This window comes from Marmota monax, unplaced genomic scaffold, assembly GCF_021218885.2.
Source record: "Marmota monax isolate L192 unplaced genomic scaffold, Marmota_monax_Labrador192_F-V1.1 WCK01_AAM20220418_F8-fsc00007, whole genome shotgun sequence".
Lineage (NCBI taxonomy): Eukaryota > Metazoa > Chordata > Mammalia > Rodentia > Sciuridae > Marmota > Marmota monax.
In genome coordinates, this window is record NW_026692781.1 from 3841915 (window position 1) to 3861466 (window position 19552).

Consider the following 19552-nt stretch of genomic DNA (forward strand, 5'->3'; position numbering starts at 1 on the left):
TCCAATGTTTTTTTCCTTATGATAGCAGGATATGCAAAGTGTTCTGCACTGCCCTAGAACCTCTGCATGCTGCAAAAATGAATCCTGTCTACTTCTTGCTCAAACCATTCCCCCACTCAAAATAAAAAATTTCCACTCCAAATGAAACTACAAGAGAGAGGTGACTGGACAGGAAAAAAAAAAAAAGAAGAGTAGATTTCAGATGGCTTTGCTAACAACAGCAAGAAAGTTTTCAATTCCTGAGGAATGACTGCAGCATTAAAATTTTGTGGTATTTCTGTATTATTCCCAGTGAAAACCAGATTCCTGAACATCAATGAATTCAGTGTTTAAATTCAATGCTTACTTTTAGCACTGCAAGTGTTTTAAGCAATAAATAACTTTATTTGTATATATATTTTTAAAAATCCACAATAGTTGTGTGTGTATCATGTACCAGGCAAAGCATTATCAAAGAATTGCTTTTGTGCTGTAATCATAGATAAAATAAGTTCTCACTAAATAAACGGAAGTTTCCCTTTGCCTCATACTAACGGCCATTTGCAATCTTGTGTATCAGTCATATTTTATTGCCCTCACCAAATCTTTCTTTTTACCATTGCTCAGGCCTTTTCAAACTGTATTCATTCTTCATAGTCTGATTCCACTTCTGCCTCTTCCTTGAAGTTCCCTTGACCTCTTCAAAACAGAATGTCTCCTTCCTCCTTTCACAGGGAGCCCTTGTTATCTGCTGTACTTGGGCACTTATCCTCTAATATCTAGTGCCATCATGAGTGCTGCTAGTGTGTATTGCTATCTGTCTGGCTTTTCATGTGAGCACATCCTGCTCCCCAAATAGATTTTTTGTTCTTTCTGTAGAACAAGTACTGTAATTTCGTGTTATGCAACTCAGTGGAAATTCATTGAAACTTTGGGCTATCCTCCTGCATCCAAGAAGTGGAGATTCCTTGTTGTGTGAATTCAAATGTCCAAGGAAGAATGCAAATGTGGGTGTGTACCTGAGAATGTGAAGTGAAACTTGGCTTTGTTGATACTTTCCAATTGCCTGGAAAAGAGGGTGTAATCTCATGTGCTATTTCATATTCAGGACATGAAGTGATCTTTCCTAATAGGCAGCATAGGCAGTGTCACAACCCCACAACATTTTTTTTCATCTTTTCTCTCTCCTGTCTTTTTTACTTACCAGCCAACTCTTCATTTTCTCACAGAACTATATATATTTTTTCTGATGCATAAAGTTCATTTTGTTTTCTTGGGGCAACAATCAGAAGTCTCACAAGACTTGTGCATCTCTGAACTTTACTCAACTCTACAGGCTTTTTTATTATCTCTTGTGTAGACCAACTTCTGCTTTTTCTAGCTGTACAATGAAGCAAGGGGTCAAAGCCCTGAGTTTAAAATCCTTGTGTACAGGGTCCACAGAAAGACAGCCCTGACCCATATCCCTGTATCAGAAAAAGCACTAACTTGTTGATCAATCAATAAACCCCTGGATCAATAAAATGTGTCCAAGTAGAGTATTTTACTCTTTGTGTTTCAGAGGTAATAATTTGGATGGGGCTATTACTTGAAGGAATACGCTAGACACATACAAGTGGCTGCCGCACCATACTTGTGCACAGAAGCAAACAGTTTACAAGCCCTTTCCCATATCTTATCTTATTTGAGCTTCATTCAAGTGACACAGGTAAGACAAGTACTATTGTTATATAACTTACACAGGATGACTTTAATGTGCTCTTGGAAACTAAATGACTTGTGCAAGATTCCCAGATAAGTACCAAATCCACCTTCCAGTGCCCAACAAAATCCATCTTTCAAAATGTTCCTAAAATCCCTCCCACCGGCTTCTCAAAGTTGATGACTGCTCTCCTATTTGGCCTCTCTAGAAAATTCTAGGGAGGCAGGAACGAGGGGGAAGGAAGGTGAAATAGAGAAAGAGGGAGAGGAACCAAAGGAACAAGTTACTGAGCTGGTCACATCCTTGAGAAAAGCTCAAAGTACCACAGGATAATTTCAGAGAGGCTGATTGAAGCTATGGTGTGTCCAAGGGACAGGGGAGGAAAAGGAGTAAAAATTTATTCATGGCTTCCATTGCCTATGATCAAAGTTCAGGTCCTGGGTCATTAACTCGCCAACACATACTGCTGTACACTGAGAAGGAGCTTCTGGATAGCACAGAAGCCCTGAGGTAGGAGTCAAGGCACTATCAGGTCATACAGGATGGAGTGACATTGAGAAACAAGGAGGGGGTCTGGCTGGCTTGGAAGGCTAGGTTCTACCATGACATGACCTTTTGCCACAGAGATTGGGACACGGCTTAACAAACTCATCTCTCTGGCCTATGAGAATGTGGTTGGTCCAAAGCAACTTTCAGAAGGTCACAAGTATCACTGAACAACTGAGTACGCAGACTAGAATGGGGAAAGAGACATCTACTCCTCAATAAAGACTCACTTAAATGATGCCTCCTCACCACCCACAAAATTGACCAATCCCTTCTTTATGCCACACTATTCTTCACATGAGTCTAACATGGATATATAAATATTCAACACAATTACACAGACTTTTCTCCTCATAGAGAAGATTTTTTTGAGGTTAGAGTAATGTTGATTCATAAATTCATAGTTTATTGGGTAGCTACTATGTGGCGGGAAACATTGGTTAAGTGCTGGGGATACAACCATTGATAAAAATAGATTTTTAACTTTTGAAGTTTACATTTGTGTGTGGGGGGTGGAGGAAGGGAGAGAGAATAAATAGTAAAATATGAATTGTGTTGATGTATGCTTTGGGGAGTGAGAGTTGTAGATCAACTAAGGTAGAAGGGAAGGCTTCTCAGAGAAAGTGACATTAAAGAGCAGGTATAGATATTTGAAGGAAAAGAGTTCCAGGGACAGAGAAAACCAAAAGCTGTAAGGCATGGAATGATGTGCTCCAAGAAGGATGGAGAGTCCAGCCTGACCACAGCAGAATAAGGGAGAGGAAAGAGCAGATGAGGTTCAGAGAGTTAATACGGAGTCAAATTTCTGAGAGCACTGTAATGACTTTGGCTTCCCTTTGGGGAAGGATGGAGAAGAACAAGCTCTTAAAGTGCTAAAGTGATCTTGAATTTCAACAGGATTACTCTGGCTGAGAATAGACTGTGGAGAGAGGGAGGTGGAAACTGGAAGTTAGGAGGTTAGGTGAGAAATGCTGGTTGTTTGGATAGGATGGTAACAAAGAGGTGGTGAGAGATGGTGAGATTGTGGTAATGATACTGACAGGACTTGTAATGGATTAGAAAGAAAGTATGAAAGGAAGAGAGAAGGAAAAAATGACACTCCACATTTTTGGTCTGAGTCAAGACTACAAGGACGGAGAGATTTATTGAAGAAGATTTGCAGCGTGGCCACGAGGTGGTTTTTATAGACATTCAGGTGGAGTTGTTGAGTAAACAGTGGATTTAAGAGTCTGAAGTTCAGGGAAAAGTTCATGGCTAGAGATATAAATGTAGGAGCTATTAGTATGACATTGAAAATCATGAAGAAAGCCTTGAAATCCTTGAGATAGGGGTAAGAACAATAATTGAATGAGTACAGTTAGAAAAGTGAGGAGGACAAAAGACTGAGTCCAACTTTTAAGGGTTAGGAAGATGAGGAGTAACCAGAAAGGAGATGGAGCAGAAGGCAGGAGAAAAAACCAAGAGTGTGGTTTTTGGAAGCTAAGACAAGGATGTGTTAAGAGATAGGAACTGATAACTAGACCAAAAGCTACTGATAGAGGTGTTGAGAACTGTTATACACTGATTTGTTTGTGTCCTCCCAAGATTCATATGTGGAAAGCCTAGCCCCCAGTGTAATGGTATGTGGAGATGGAATACCTGGGAGGTAATTACCTTATGAAGGTAGAGCCCTCATGGAACAGGATTAATGCCTTTAAAAGAAGATAGAAAAGGAGCTTGCTTCCTCTCTGTCTGTTCTCCATGATGGGAGGATACAAGGAGAAGATAGCCATCCATGAATCAGGAAGAGGGCCCTTGCCAGATGCTGAATATGCCAGCACCTTGATTATGGACTTTCCAGCTTCCAGAAGTGTGAGAAATAAATATCTGTTGTTCATGCCACCTAGTCTAAGCAGACCGCTCTAAGACAAGAATTAAACTTTGTGTTTAGCAGCTTGGAGATTACTGGTGACCTTGAACAGATTCAGAGTAGTGCAGGGAGCCAAATGCTCAAGTGAAAGTGCCAAAGAGAATGGTGAGGAGAGAATTTAGAGGCAGCAGTATAGATCATTCTTCAGACCATTTTAAAGGGAAGGAATGAAAAGATGGTAACTGGAGGGAGAGGAAGAGTAACAAACTGTGTGTGTGTCTGTCTGTCTGTCTGTGTGGACACCCCCCCTCCGCTCCCTCCCCCCCTACACATTGGAAAGGACTAGTAGAAATTGTGGTAGAATCAGGCAGAAAATGAATGATTCTGAGAAAACTGAACAAAGTACCCCCTGGAAGCAGGTGTACACAGGTCACTGCACTAACCCACACCAATGCATGGTGGGAGTGTAAGAACCTGCTTTAGGCCTCACAGTTCTATTGCCTTAAAGGTTGAGATTCAAAAGACAGAAATAGTGAGTCTGGCAAACATAGTGGAGGTTGTCTCATGATCTGCCAAGTCAAAATGTGGTCCAGCAGCATTTTCAGAGAGGTTAGTTGAGAAGGGTAGAATTACAGAATGCTAGAGTTGCTTACCATCATCATTATTACCACCATCAAACAGCAATTAATAATCATAGCAATTAAGTGCCTACTTTCTTGTGCCACCTCATAAATCAAAATAAAAGAAACTGGTTTGAGAAGCAATAGTATAATAAGCCAGAAGGTCAAAGATGGGGGAAAGACAGGCTTGCAGCAGAGGCAGAAATCTCTTGCCAAACCATCTTTTGTCCCAGTTCCTGATTTTCACCCTTCTCTCCAATCGCTGGAGTGAATGATCCTTTTCCTTTTCCTTCTGTCTCCTTTGCCTTTGCGCCCCCTACTTCTTCTTTTGCTGTCTTCCTTCAGCGCAGGGCCGGTTCCCAAGGTTCCCAAGCTCAGCCTCAGTGCCCACCAGCCTCCCCGTCGCCTCCCAGCGCTTGGAAAGTGGACTAGAACCCTGAAACTACTGTGGGGCAGGAACCGGCGTTCTGAGCATGTGCAAGCAAACTTGGGGGCTGAGGCAGATTTTTGGGGGCCGGTACCAAGTCACTGTCCTAAGCTCAAAGCGAGAGATCGGCGAGCGCTAGGGTTGGCAGCACTCCCGCGAGCTGCGGCCCTGCGCCCTGGGCGCAGCAGCTGCGCCCTGCCCTCCGGGCGTGGGCGAGCTGGCCGCGTGTGCCTAGCTGCTTGACGCGAGGGCGAGCCAATCAGGGCGAGCGGCCCCGGCTGCCATGTGACAGGCGAGGCGGCCCCTTTCCCAGCGCGGCCAGAGGGAGGAGAGAACCGGGGCTCGCCGCGAGCCTTCGAGAGCAGCGGCCGCAAAGCAGGCGGCAGCAACGGCTGGCGGGAGCAGCGGCTGCAGTCTCGGGGCCAATCCGGCGCTCATCCCTGAGCGCCCTGCGCTAAGGAAAGCTCGGTGGGTCGCGGGAGCCGCAGGACAGGGGTGGACAAAGCAAGATGGCAGGAATCTTAGCCTGGTTCTGGAACGAGAGGTTCTGGCTCCCACACAATGTCACCTGGGCGGACCTGAAGAACACGGAGGAAGCCACCTTCCCGCAGGCTGAGGACCTCTATCTCGCCTTCCCACTGGCCTTCTGCATCTTCATGGTGCGGCTTATCTTTGAGAGGTAAGAAGGGCAGGAGCACCTCCTCCCCTCCCCCTGCACGCGCGCGCGCGTAGACACACACACAAACACACACACACTCTCTCTCTTTCTCACACACACACTCGCGCGCACACGCACACTCGCGTGCTCCGTGGCGCACGGCCCCGTGCCCCGCCGTTCGTTCCCACACCGCCCAACCTTTGTGTTCCGGGAGGGGTTGCCGACCTCTCTGCCTCACTTGCTTTCTGGGAGCCTGAGAAGGTCTGGCTTGCCTACGGATTTCCTCCAGGGCGCCGGAGAGGGCTGCGGGGCATTAGGGTCGCCTCCCGCACTCCGCTCTAGCTGTCTCTCTCCTCCTGGCGGCGAGGGCAGCTGAAGGAACAAAGGTGAGAGGCTGCTGGCCTCGGGACGCGCCGCACTCCGCGAGGCTTGGCCCTCTCCATCCGCGCGGCACTCCGCGTTGCCAGGCTGGGCTTCCCTGCCAAAGCTCAGCTCCATCCACCTGACAGCCAGGAACGTTCGGGACGCGCGGCCCAGAGCGAGGAGGAACCGCGCACACTTCCAGATCTACACTCCGGCTACTGATTGTAGGGAATATGCTTCAGAAGTATTCTCCAGGGTTGCCTTGGCTTTTGGTCGCTCTTTGGTTTCCATGTGTGATACTTAACATCAGGCCCTCAGTCTTTGGAAATAGGTGACAATAACATTCCGTGTTATTAGCAGTTTCCTTATAAGAGGCTAGGACAGTACAGGTGCATAGCCTGCAAAATGACCATATGAAATTGACATCCGTGGCCTGTTAATAATCATGAACTTCTTCTTGGCACCAGAACACACTTAAAATAATTTAAAGAATTGTCATATAAGTGTTGGTATAATTCTTCAATTTGGTTGGCTATCTCCATCATATCACGAACAAACTTGTGTTACTCTCATTGAAATCAGCCTTAGTTAATAGGTTAGATCTTGCCTGCTGTGCATTCTCTGGGTGTTATTGAAACAAAACCTAGCCAGAGGCCCACACTTCTGTCTTTTTCATAACTGAAAACATCACCTTCCCCTTTTTTTCCTCTTTTCCCATTCATAAAGGAAACCATGAATTTCTTAGATCACAAATTCTCACTTTCAGGTTTAGAATAGTTCAGTGGTAGAGTGCTTTTGCCTTGTATTTGAGAGACCCTGAGTTTGATCACAGCACCTTAAAAACGAAATAAACCCCACAAATTTCCACTTCCATGTCACCTCTCTACCCTGCCCCCAACTCACCTTGGTTTTGTTTCTTAAGCTTTTCTTTTGGTATCCTGTTTGCCTGAAACCACTACTGCAGACTGCAGAATATATCAATTGTATCATTTGTTGCTGGAAATAGCAACAAAGCTTCATGGGGAAAAAAAGTATCTTTTGTTCAAGGAAGATGTATTTTTCAATGGGCAGTATTGTTGTCAGAACTATCAGCTCTTCCCATGCTGAAATGGACATGCACAAAGGGAACAGTTTGAAGACCCTCCATATTAAAATGATTGGAATTTGATACAAACTTGTCATTGATCCTATCCAGTACTGAGATTTATAGGGGAAAAGGGGGTGTACTTGCAGGTTAAGAGTTGTTCCTACAGCTTATGTTTACTTGAAGAAAATAGGAAGTCATGTCTAATCTTGCAGTCTCTCCAAAGACAAGCAGATTCTCAGGACCAGCAGGTTGTTTGGTGTTGGCACATTGTAAGGGCTTCATACACAATTGCTGAATGACATCTGATAATTTTTGCCTGATAAATTCTGGTTGGATTAATTTTAGGTAGTAAAGCATCTGAAAGAAATCTTCAGTTTTATGTTTGGAAGAACAAAAGCATGGCAGCTGGTGAACTGTATGCAGAGTGCTGCATTTTCCTGACATTCTTTTTCCATGGTGTAGTTCTAGGCTGTTCATTAAGTTGGAAAATATTTTTAGAGAATGGAGATTGCTTTGTATTTATATTCTATCTTTAAACAAAGAAACAAACACTAATGCTATAGTTGAAGCCTGGAAGTTCTTTTTTTAAAATTTATTTTAATTTTTTTGTGTGTGGTTAGACACAATACCTTTGTTTTTATTTATTTATTTATTTTTATGTGGTGCTGAGGATCGAACCCAGGGACTAGGTGAGCACTCTACTTCTGGGCTACAACCCCAGCCCCCCTGGAAGTTCATTTTTCCTCTTCCTAAACCTTTTTATCTGCCTTTGCACAACCCCATGAATTGACTTAGAGTTTACACAGGGGTCAGTTGCTTTCCAAACATCAGTCATAGCAGATGTCCTCATGTTGGTATGTAGACAGTTGGTCATTTCCTTTGGGCCATTGATCCAAATAGAAGTGGTTTAATGTGGTTTAATGGCCTGTATGGGAAGTGAAAGTTTATGATTCATGTTCAGAATAATAATCCAGTATGGCACATGTACCATAGGATGCAACTGACTTCTGGAGGAGTGGCTACTTTATTTCTTTCTATAGTTGTCTTTTTTTTTCTTGTTGTTAACTAGGGATTTAACCCAGGGGTTCTTTACTATGGACCTACATCCCTAGCCCTTTTTATTTTTTGAGACAGGGTCTCACTAAGTTGCTCAGGGCCTCACTCAGTTACTGAGGCTGGCCTTGAACTTGTGATCCTACTGTCTCAGCCTCCCGAGTTACTGGGATTACAGACATGCACCACCACACCAGGCTCTTCCTATAGTTATAACAGACCTATCTTTAATTATTCAGTCACTTTTTCTCTGAAAAAAAAAAAAAAAAACCTCAGGGTATAGTTGCATCTGAATTAACAATTCTGCATGTTTCTATTCTTCTCAAATCCAAATGACACATTCTGTGATCCAACCAATGGTGTTCATCCCAGTAGTGTCCATCAAGAGCTTGAATAAGTTTTGCTGAGTCAGCCAATATTGTTATCACTAATAGAGCCCACTTAAAGTACTCTTTTAACATGTTGTGCATAAATATTTTGCAGTATTCTAAATGGTCAGCATTATTTAAGGAAGCCTGTTGTGAATTCCTTTGTAAGATGAAATGCTTTTGTAATAGGAATAATTCCTTCCTGATTCTATTCTGCTTATGCTCTTACTGTTTTATTTTATTTCAAAGCTGAGAACCTATTTAGGAAATACTTGATCATTTAAGTTTCTTCTTTCCAATTAAATGAGGTCAGTAATATCCTTGTTAAGGCTAAAATTATGGATTTGAATGCCTTCTTAGTCTTATGTATTTGTCTTTATAAAGAAAAACACTCATGAATTAATTGAATTGGGCTTTGCCAAGCTGAACAGCTTTTTTTGTTTTCACTCCCATGTTGGGGTATGGACAGTGGAGACACTAGTGGCCAGCACATGCCACTTTGCACAGCATATGGACAGCAATATGGGAGCCCAGCATGACTGGTTAAAAATGGAGCAGCCTAAGGTCAATGACTTTTGGATGAGTCTATGAATACCCCAGATCTTGGTGGTTTTTAGCATAGCCTTTATACTATGCTTAACTCTGGGCAAGGACCAAAAGGGCCAATTTAGATACTACTAGATTGACAGAGCAAAATATTTCTTGTTTAAAAAAAGAAAAAAAAAGAATGGCTTTTCTTAGAATGGAAATCATAGTGTATGCCATTTTATTATGTTATTGAGTTGATGACAGAGAACAAAATATTATTTACTATTGTAGCATTATTATGTATTTGATTATGTTTCTTGATTTCATGCTTGTTTAAGCTCAATAAGCCATTCTTAGGAATTATTAATAAATGCTTCTTCCAACTCCACTTTGTTTTCAAAAATGTGTTTTGTTATGGTATTCCTAAATGTGGGATTAAAGTTCTGCTGATTCCCTGTTTGGAAACAAATTATTTGTGTCACTGTTGTAAAAGGTAACTTTAATGCATTTTCTTCTTTGTGAGCTTGGGAGGGAGAGATGCAGAAAGTATTGATAGGGAGTCAGAACAACCAAGTTGTAGTCAAAACTTACCTCATTCTGGGGCAGCCTCCTAATTTATCTCTGCTTATTTTCTCATGTACACAATGAAACAAATGGCCACTGTAATCTAAGGTTGCTTTCCCTCCCGATTCCCTGAATCCTGTACAATTTTTTTCGTTTCACAAAATAAAAGGTTTGCATTTACAGGGGCAAATCCTCTGTATTTGAAGCTTACTAATTATTATCTCATGAGACTTTTGTGGCAGGCTAAATGTCATGTTTTAGCAGGCAGAAATAAGTCCCTTCAGAATAGTTTCTTTTTTTTAAATAGAAATACTCTAGGCAATGGCTTAGTTTTTAGTATTTTAGTATTTTTGAGTAAACATAATCATTTGGGATGATGTCATTTTTGCTTTGAAAAGCTACAGTATTTTGGAAAACCAACAAAAAAGATTCATCAAAGAAACAATTACTTCCTTTTGTCCTACCTCTTTATATGAAACCCAGAGCAAAACTGACACCTGACTGGGAAAGAAATGAGTAGCTCATTCCTGACAGGTGACTGTTGGAATGCCAAGCTATATGAGGAGCATCACCCCTCTTGTGGTTGACTCCATGGGCTGTCCAGCCATTCAGCCCCCAATGATCTGCTGTCCCCCAAATTTCAAGGAACAGCACCGTCTTATTGTGGGACAGGGAATGTCTGGCCAGAGAGCTTTGTCTCATCATTTACCTTACCAGCAGCCTTGGGTAAGGTACTCTGGGACAGTTGAGAGGAAGGGGAAGGGAGAAAAGGTGGGAGGGAAAGAGGAGGGGAAGGGAATGTGTTGGGGGAGAGGAGTGAGTAAATGACTGCCAGGAGAAAGTGGGATACGAGGTAAAGTTCATTACTGAAGGGTGTTCCTATAATGTGCCCTGTAATGAGAAGACTGATATCTTCAGATGTATTTCAAGAATTTTTGATAACAGCTTGTTTACATTATTTTCTCATGTAGTCATTGCTGTATATGAAATTCTGTAAATATATCATTTTAAATTTTTCCCCATTTTTATTGGTGCATTAATTTAATTGTACATTATGGTGGAATTCATTGTTACATATTCATACATACACACAATATAACAATAGCAATATAATTTGACCAATATCATTTCCCAGTATTTGCCAGTATCCCTGCCCTCTTCCTCCCTCTGGTCCCTTTCCTATATTCTACTCATTTCCATTCTGTTTTCATGATATTGCCACCACCTTTCTTTTCTCTTTTCCTCTCTAGTTTTCACATATAAGAGAAAACAAACAACCCTTGACTTTCTGAGTTTGGCTTATTTTGCTTAGCATGATGTTTTCAAGTTTCATCCATTTTCCTGTAAATGACATGATTTTATTCTTCTTGGCTGAATAAAATTCATATATATATAAAAAATTCATATATATATATCACATTTCTTTATCTGTTTATCCATTGATGGGTTCCTAGACAGGTTCCATAACCTGGCTATTGTGAATTATGCTGTTGTAAACATGGGTGTGCATATACCACTATAATATGCTGATTTTAATTCTTAGGATAAACATGAAGGGGTAGTATAGCTGGGTCATGTGATGGTTCCATTCCTAGTCTTTTGAGGAACCTTCATAAAGTGGTTTTGATAGTGGTTGATAAATGTACCTTAGGTAATCAAATGATCATAGGATTCATGTTAAGACTGGATACCTGCTATTCAAGAGTCTGGTGTAAGAAGCAAGAACTGGGTTCACACACCCATAGGTTGCCTCCTACAGCTTCTGATTGGGCTAGAAAAAAATGAATTACAATGGATGTTTTGTTGGTAAACAACCTAAAGTGAAAGGGATTGTATTCTTTGCAGAATTTCAGTACAATTTTTTCGTTTTGCAAAATAAAAGGTTTGCATTTACAGGGTAGCTATTCATAATAGGTTGATTTGGGAATAAAATCTGTAACTTTACGTTTAATGAGAAGTGCCATAGAATGGCTGAGGAGGTCGATGAGGTAACTTGATGCCATCACAAATTATTTAATGGTATGTATTGTAAAATTCACACCCTGATTTCATGTAGGACTTTTCTGTTGAGGGTATCTGATCTCTTTAGATAGGGCTAGATAGTTTTCTCCTGGATCTCTAGTTTGTATTTCAGAAGTGGTTGGTCTTTTGTGATGGGAAAGGGCAGGTAGCAAGGGAAGGAAAACACAGTGTCATTTGAATTTCTTCCATCAACATACTAGGCTTATGGCTCTGTCTGACATCAGTGCACCTTCCTCAAGCTTTCTTCATATATTTTCCTTACCTGATTAAATTTTGTTGCAAGTGGTAGAATTTAAGTATATGAAACCTTTAAATGATTATTACATATGCTTAACATTTCTTCCTCCATTACTAGGCAAAACCAGATTTTCTAAAGCTATTGATTTTTAAATTTTTATAGTCAGGACTTTCAAATTTTTCTTTTGATCCTTTCTTAAATATTCTTGAGTCAGGATACCGGGGTTCCAGATTTTGTTTGATAATAGCTGGTTGCTTAATGCTTCTATAAACTATTTTTTTTCTTTCTTTTTAAAAGGTAAATAAGATCACCTCTTAAAACACAAGTATCATTCTATATTAGTGATGCCCTGAGAATTTTTATTTCTAAAATTTTACTCTTAGGTTTCTTCCTTCTTCCCACCCCCTTTTAAAGCAATTTTTTTTGTTTGCATTCTTTCTTGGCACATCATTAATTGTGCCAAACACTATGCTGTAGCATGAATGAAAACAGGAGGGTGATCCTCATAGTGTATTAGTAACACTGTGGATGATTGCATGCCCAGGGCACATGTTCCAAAACTGACACAGTGCTTGCCACTTATTTTGTTTTTGACTGCTATTAATGACTGCCATTTTTAATGAATAACTTTCCAGTTTTTGAAAATAAAAGTAAAAAACTAATTTTAGTCTAAATTTATTACTTTACATGGTTAACTTCATTTAGTGCTCTCCCATGCCCTGTGAGGTAGCTGCCCATTTTTACCCAATTTTACAGATGAAACCAAGGGTTGAGAATTTAGGAAATGCACCTAACTTTATACAGCTTAAAATAGCAATGTAGGTATTTGGGACTTGGTTTCTTGATCTAATAATTTTGGTGATCTCCTAGTTTGAATATTATAAGATCATACACACACACACATATACACACATGCATGCACACACACACACATATACACACATGCACGCACACACACACACACTATATGGTTCTATGGTTTTATATATAGTCTGTTGTCATCTAATGATATAATGTGAACATTTTCCATGTAATAAAATTTATTTAAAAATATTTTAACTGACTACAATATTCTATACAGCAGATATATTCACTTACTTTGACCCTATATATTTGTTGGAGACTTAGGCTATTTTTAGTATATACATCTCTCATTTCCTATTGATTTCTGAGGAATATTTCCTAGAAGTGGCATTTCTAAGCCCCAAAGGATAAATTTTATTGTTTCCTTTCTTTTTCAATATTGAGGATTGAACCCAGGACCTCATGCATGCTAGGCAAACACTTTACCACTGAGCCATATCTCCAGTGCTATTTTAGTGCTCTTGATGGATGCAAGTTACCAAATAGTTGTGCAGAAATGATATACCCATTTGTAAGTCCTTATCAGAATGCAGATTGTTATCGTTTGAATAAATTTTTGCTTTGAGAGTTGAAAAAAATATTATTGTCCTAAGGTGAATGTGTTATTACTCAAGATGAACTTGTTTCAAATATTCATTAGTTACTTGTATTTCACTTTCTCTGAATTTATGTATATTTTCCTATTGAGATGAGAAGATGAGGTTTGTCCTTTTTTTTTTTTTTTTGGTGGGAAAGTGGTTGCTGACATCATTATATCCTACTTCTTTTTTTTTGGGGGGTGGGGAAGTAAGGGAGATTGAACTCAGGGACACTCGACCACTGAGTCACATCCCAAGCCCTATTTTGTATTTTATGTAGAAACAGGGTCTCACTGAGTTCCTTAGTATCTCCTACTTCTTAATGGTCTTGGCTGATCTGTTTCTTTGGTCATATGATTACTCCCATCCATTTCTCTTTGCCTCATTTCTCTCCAGACTTCAGGAAGGAAGCTTCTCAGACTCTACACAGTGGGAGAGATGCAGTCAGGAGGATGAAATAGACAATCTCCTGACTTTAGTATGGAGAGTGAAGCAAGATCAAGGGCTGGGCAGAAGACTGAGCCCTCAAGAATGAATGATTTTAGCCAGGCACAGTGGTATACATCTGTAATCCCAGCGGCTCTTGAGGTTGAGGCAGAAGGAGTTCAAAGCCAGCATCAGCAACTTAGCGAGGCCCTAAGCAACTTAGTGAGGCCCTAAGCAACTCAGTGAGATGCTGTCTCTAAATAAAATATAAAAAAGGACTGGGGATGTGACTCCGTGGTTAAGCACCCATGGATTCAATCCCTGGTACCCCAAAACAAAGAAAGCATGAATAATTTTATGAAGGGAAACTTGGATAGAGCCTAACTCCTGTACATTGTCCTTCCAAACTTTTAGTTTAAAATGACTTAATACATTAATCCTTATGAAAATACAATTTAAAACCACAATGAGGTAACATCTCATAACCATGAGGTTGGTTGTATCAAAGCAAGCAAACAAAATAGAATATAGCAAGTTGTCACTAGGATGAGGACAGATTAGCTCTCTTGTGCACTGTTGGTGGCAAAGTAAAATGGTACAGTGACTATGGAAAATAGTATAAATGATCCCCCCCAAATTAAGATAGAATTACCATCTGATGCAATTTCACTTCTGATTCAAATCTGTAAAGAATTGAAATCAGGGTCTTAGCCATGTTTATAGCAGCATATTTCATAATAATCAAAAGTTATAAGCAACCCTAATGGTCCATGGGTGGATTAATGGATGAACAAAATGTGATAGATACTTTCGTCTCAGTCTGTATAGGCTACTATAACAAAATACCATGAACTGAATAATTAATAAATAGGAATTTATTGCTCACAGTTTGGAAATTCAAGATGCCATCCAATTTGCTGTCTGATGAGGACCTGTTTTCTGGCTCACAGATGGCACCTTCTTGCTATTTTCTCCATTGTGGAAGGGGTAAGGCAGTTCTCTCAGGCCTTTTATATGGGCATTAATCCTATTTATGAGGGTCCAGCCCTGGTGACCTAATCACTTCCCAAAGGCTCCACCTTCTAACACTATCACACTGGTAATTAGGTTTGAACATAGGAATTTTGGGGAGGGGGTCCCAAACATTCAGACCATAGCAACATACAATAGAATATTATTTAACATTAAAAAGTAACTGTATACTTAAAAAGAATTAAGATTAGAAGTTTTATGTTTTATGTATTTTACCACAATAAAAGAAAAAATAGTAGAAGGTTCACTGACTTAAAAGAAAAAGTCAGTTACTAGAAATAACTCTCTTCATTTTCTAAGCATAGCATTTTTCTAGTTGGAGCACATGTCCAAGTCCTCTTGATCTCAGTTTCCTCAAGCACTTTTTTTTTTAAATGCACAATTCTCTTCAGATGTAAGAAAGCACCTCTTCTTTCCAGAACCACTGGTCATGGGTAGTCGGGAGGGGAGGAGAAATGGAAGGAAGGTTTAACATTCAGAAAGTAATGGGAGCATCCTGGGGCCTTTTTGGAATTAAGAGGAGAATGAATGGAATATCAGAGAGATTACAGTATTTGGGATTAAATCCAAACATTTCCCTGAATCATCTGTGCAACACTTCACTGGAACCAAACAAACAACTTACCTCATTGATAGTGCAATTTAATAAATGAAAGGGGGTGTGTACAGAAAAGGAGAGCTGGGTGAAACTCACTCATGCATGGGGTGTGGTTGTAGAGGATCCCCGGGATTGAAGAAGGCATCCTGGTGAGGACATAATCCAATTAAAGTGAACCAGGATAATAGGATAAAGTTCTCTTCAGACAAGTGGCCTAGGCCACTGAGGGAGCTTTGGGTGGGTCATGGTCAGATTTGTCCTGCCTCCCGGTCTTTCAGTTTGATTTTATGTGCTTTTTGTAAGCAATGATTTCAACATTTGAATACTGGAGAAGATAATTTTCCTCAGAAGCTGCATATTATGAAGACAATCAGATGATAAGCTTTGCCAGGCACATTATAGAATGGTAGTTTTTGATGTACTCATTGTACAAGACTCTCTTTTCTGTAACTCATTTATGAGAATATTTTGTGCAGTTGGTTTTTTTCTTTAAGAACGTTCTTTTCCCTCACCTCTGTCCTTTAAAATGGACTGCTCTTGTTTTGCCTGTATTATCTTAGAACTGGATTGTGAGGTTGTTTTATTATTACTTTTTGGGTAGGGATGGGGTTGGAGATATACAAATGATTTTTAATTGCAGGAGGGATACATTCCTTTACTAGGTAATCTTTTACCCAGTGACCTAGGACTAACATTTGTTTGTGTCTTGCCATTGTCCCATAAATGTCACATCTTATCTTTGAAGTTTCTGCTAACCAAGATATCCTTGCCCTCCTGAAACTGTTGCTGAGAGTATCTTTTCTTTCTTTTCCTCCATTTTTCCCTTTTACTCTGTTCTTTCCTTTCTCCTCCCTCCTTCTCTTCCTTCCCAGTATCACTGGTGCAGATCCTCTAAAGTCACTGGGAAGTTTGGAGAGAAGAGGAACAGCTTATAGTTTGGAGTGGGGGAGAGGATAGAGAAAACCACTCAAAATCTTGTCTGGGGACAGTTTGGCCAGTGTCAGAGTAAAAGCTGCCAGCTAGTCTGAGTGGCTCTGTGGAGCTTGTTGTAATAGATCTCCACTTCACAGCAGAATGAAATGACTTAGTCGTTTAAGTACAGTGACAGTTTGGACACAATAGCTTGAGTGAAGGAAAATTGAGAAAAAAAGCAATCAGTCATTTTAGGCATTATGGAGAGTAGGAGATAATTAATAAAGGCTTTGTGTGTCAGTAGGTATGTATGTATCTTTGAGTGCTTGGGTAGGCTTGATGTTGACTGTGCATTTAAAGTATGTTATTGCTTTGTATGTTTATTGTAATTAATTAGAAATGTATATTCCTAACTAAAATTAAGAGGAGAATGAATGGAATATCAGAAAAGTTGCAAAATTGGGGATTAAATTCAAACATTCCCCTGTGTCATCTGTGCAGCGGTGGATAACATACTCTGTGAAATTTGGTGTCCTCACTTGAAGAATAGAGAATATGCCTATGCTGTAGGATTGGATGACTCATGGGAAACTGTATTTAAAGGGGACTCAATGAAAGTACACATTGTGTAGAACATACTTGATACCACAGTGTAGTGTTTAGCACCTACTTGAGAAATTATGTTGTGTGATGTGATTGAGTGTGCTGGGTGGACAGGGGCCCGGGGAGAGGGTGCAGCTTGTGGAGGCAGTAGGGCCTGTTTATATATTTGATCCTGGGACTGGAGGATTTGCTTGTTCTGTTGAAGAGTAAATATTTAGAGTATTAGGCTTTGCAGCACCAGTCTCTTTAGCATGGTGCCTATTTAAGGAGTAGAATGTGTTGAAGCCTTTTTCCCCTCAACTGTTCATAATGATGTGGATTGTGCCCAGGGAATCTGCTTGTATTTGGTGGCAGAAAATTATTTCTAATAGCGAGGTTTTACACAAGAGATGGGCAACTGTGTTTGCACTTTGAGCCCGACACCTCTGGGTTCTGTGCCATTGGAGAGGGCTCCTGAGAGGATGGTCTTCTACTGGGTAGAGTTTTCTAAAGAAGCTGAGTTTCAGTGGAGGAAGCCTTAGGCTGATATCCCAATCTACCTTCCACCCCTAGTCTTGCCCCGAAAGTCCTCTTTTATTTCAGATGGTCTCAAGGGAAAATGGATTAGTTCTTCACTCACTGGTAAATGTCAAACATCACATTTGGCGTCACGTTGATTTGAGACCTGGGCTACATTCTGCTCTTGCCACTTACTGGCTACAGGTCTAAAGAGCAAATTAACCTAATCAAGTTCACTTTCCACCTGAAACCCATAGAGTTGCCATGAGGATTAAATGAAATAATGTGTGCATTGTGTTGAGGACAATGCACAGCTCACTGAACGAGTGAACACTTGTTCTTCAGGTTTGTCCCAGTCATTCACACACACCTACACACAGTCGCCTCCAGCATGATTGATGGGGTTCTTATTTCCAGAAATGAGACCTCGCTGGCCTTACCTTTATGTGATCAACATGTACGTCAGATCCATTCCTGACAGATCCAGTGTAGGGTTGGCAGTGAAGTCATTTGAGTTTACTTTCTCTATTATCTTCCCTCTTTCTATTTTCTTTTCTTCTGAAGAAGATTCTCATTCTTCCAGTGGTAACAGGCAGAAAGGTAACCTTGGAAGCTTATTGAAGAATGGAACCCCATCTACCTCATGGTCATGTGATGTACTTTGCTGAGGTTGTGCATTCATATTTAGACAACTCAGAAATACTTTATCTAACGAGAGCCTTGGGACTGATATTTATTGATTTCTTTAAAAATTTTAAATCTAGGAGATTACTACCTTAATATGATCCTTAATAAAAAAGAAATTGAATCTAATAGCATTTATAAAAAGGCAAACATTCAAAATTGACTGAAAATACTACATCTATGTATTTTTTCCTTAAGAGAGACAAATCTACATCCCCGAATTTGAACTTTCATTGATATGCGTGTGGCCAACCTGCCTGACCAAATTAGTTCAAAAGGGATTTGCACCTGCTTTCAACTGTAGGCATTTTCCCAGCTCTTTATAATTTAAAATGTAAATAGCCATGTAAGTAATTTTTAAAATATTCCAATTTTAAGGCATCAATGGAGGGCATTTTAAGATGATTAAATGTGACCTTTTTGGTAGGTTGTCTTTTAAATAAAGAAGTAAGGCAAAGATGAAACCACACTGCTCTAGACTGACAAATTATCAAAAGCTGCCTCAAGTACAGTTGTAGTTTAATAGAATCACAGACATTGTACTTAGAAAGGAAATTGATACTATTCATTAAAAAATGTACCATCTACCATCGGTCAGACAACAGTGGTGTACCAGAACTGTCTGTCCTGGGTGCATACAACAAAGGGTGAATTTTCTGTAAAGGATTTTAAAAAAATACAATAAAATTGACTAAGTTAGTTTGCCTTTTATGAGCACCATGTGAAGGCAATTATACACATAGGTAGGATGGAAATATGTCTCCTCTGCCCCCCATGCTCATGTTCCCTTTGGAACACCACTGCCAGGTCCTGTGTCAATGCACCAATGATATAAGGCCACACTTGGGGTCCTACTGACACAGATTAAAAAGCAGAAAACTTCCACCTCACGTTGTGTGTTACATATCAAGATACCAAGGCCCAGAGCCTTGAAATGACTAGCCCTCTGCAGAGCGTGGCTGCTGTGGAACCCCCGGTACTGCTATTGTGAATGACCATCCGTCCAGAGAAACCTGGAACGCTTGTCACCCTACCTGATTGCTCACTCTATGAAATCTATGCTGGTCACCATCCAGGGGCCTTTTCACAGTCACTGCCTGTGTGTGATGGACTCAGGGTGGTATAGGAAGAAGTGTCCTTGGTGATCCAGGTGTTTGGCCCGCCCCCTCTGTCCAGGTGCCACATTTCATGGCTTCTTTTAAAAGGCAATCAAAAGTCATACTATTAAGTGTGGGTTGGAGCTCTGCAGGGCAGAGTGCATTCTGCAAGTGCCCAGGGCCAGTTCTTGGTGTGCCTATCCCTCTCTTAGCTTGTTGATCCTGTGTGAGAGACTGTAAACTTCTGTTTTCCTCC

At 40.5% G+C, this 19552-nt stretch overlaps 1 protein-coding gene across 2 annotated transcripts in view; it reads left to right on the forward strand.

The window, feature by feature from the left end:
• The first annotated feature begins 5418 nt into the window (after nucleotides 1–5418).
• The window catches only part of Cers6 (ceramide synthase 6), a 298174-nt gene continuing 284040 nt past the window's right edge, over nucleotides 5419–19552 (forward strand). Inside the window, exon 1 of one of the 2 annotated variants that reach the window (XM_058580155.1) lies at nucleotides 5419–5802. In XM_058580155.1, coding sequence (XP_058436138.1) covers nucleotides 5633–5802 — 170 coding nt within the window. In that variant the 5' untranslated portion in view covers nucleotides 5419–5632. The remainder of the gene's footprint in view (nucleotides 5803–19552) is intronic. The other variant, XM_046447442.2, reaches the window with a different exon arrangement.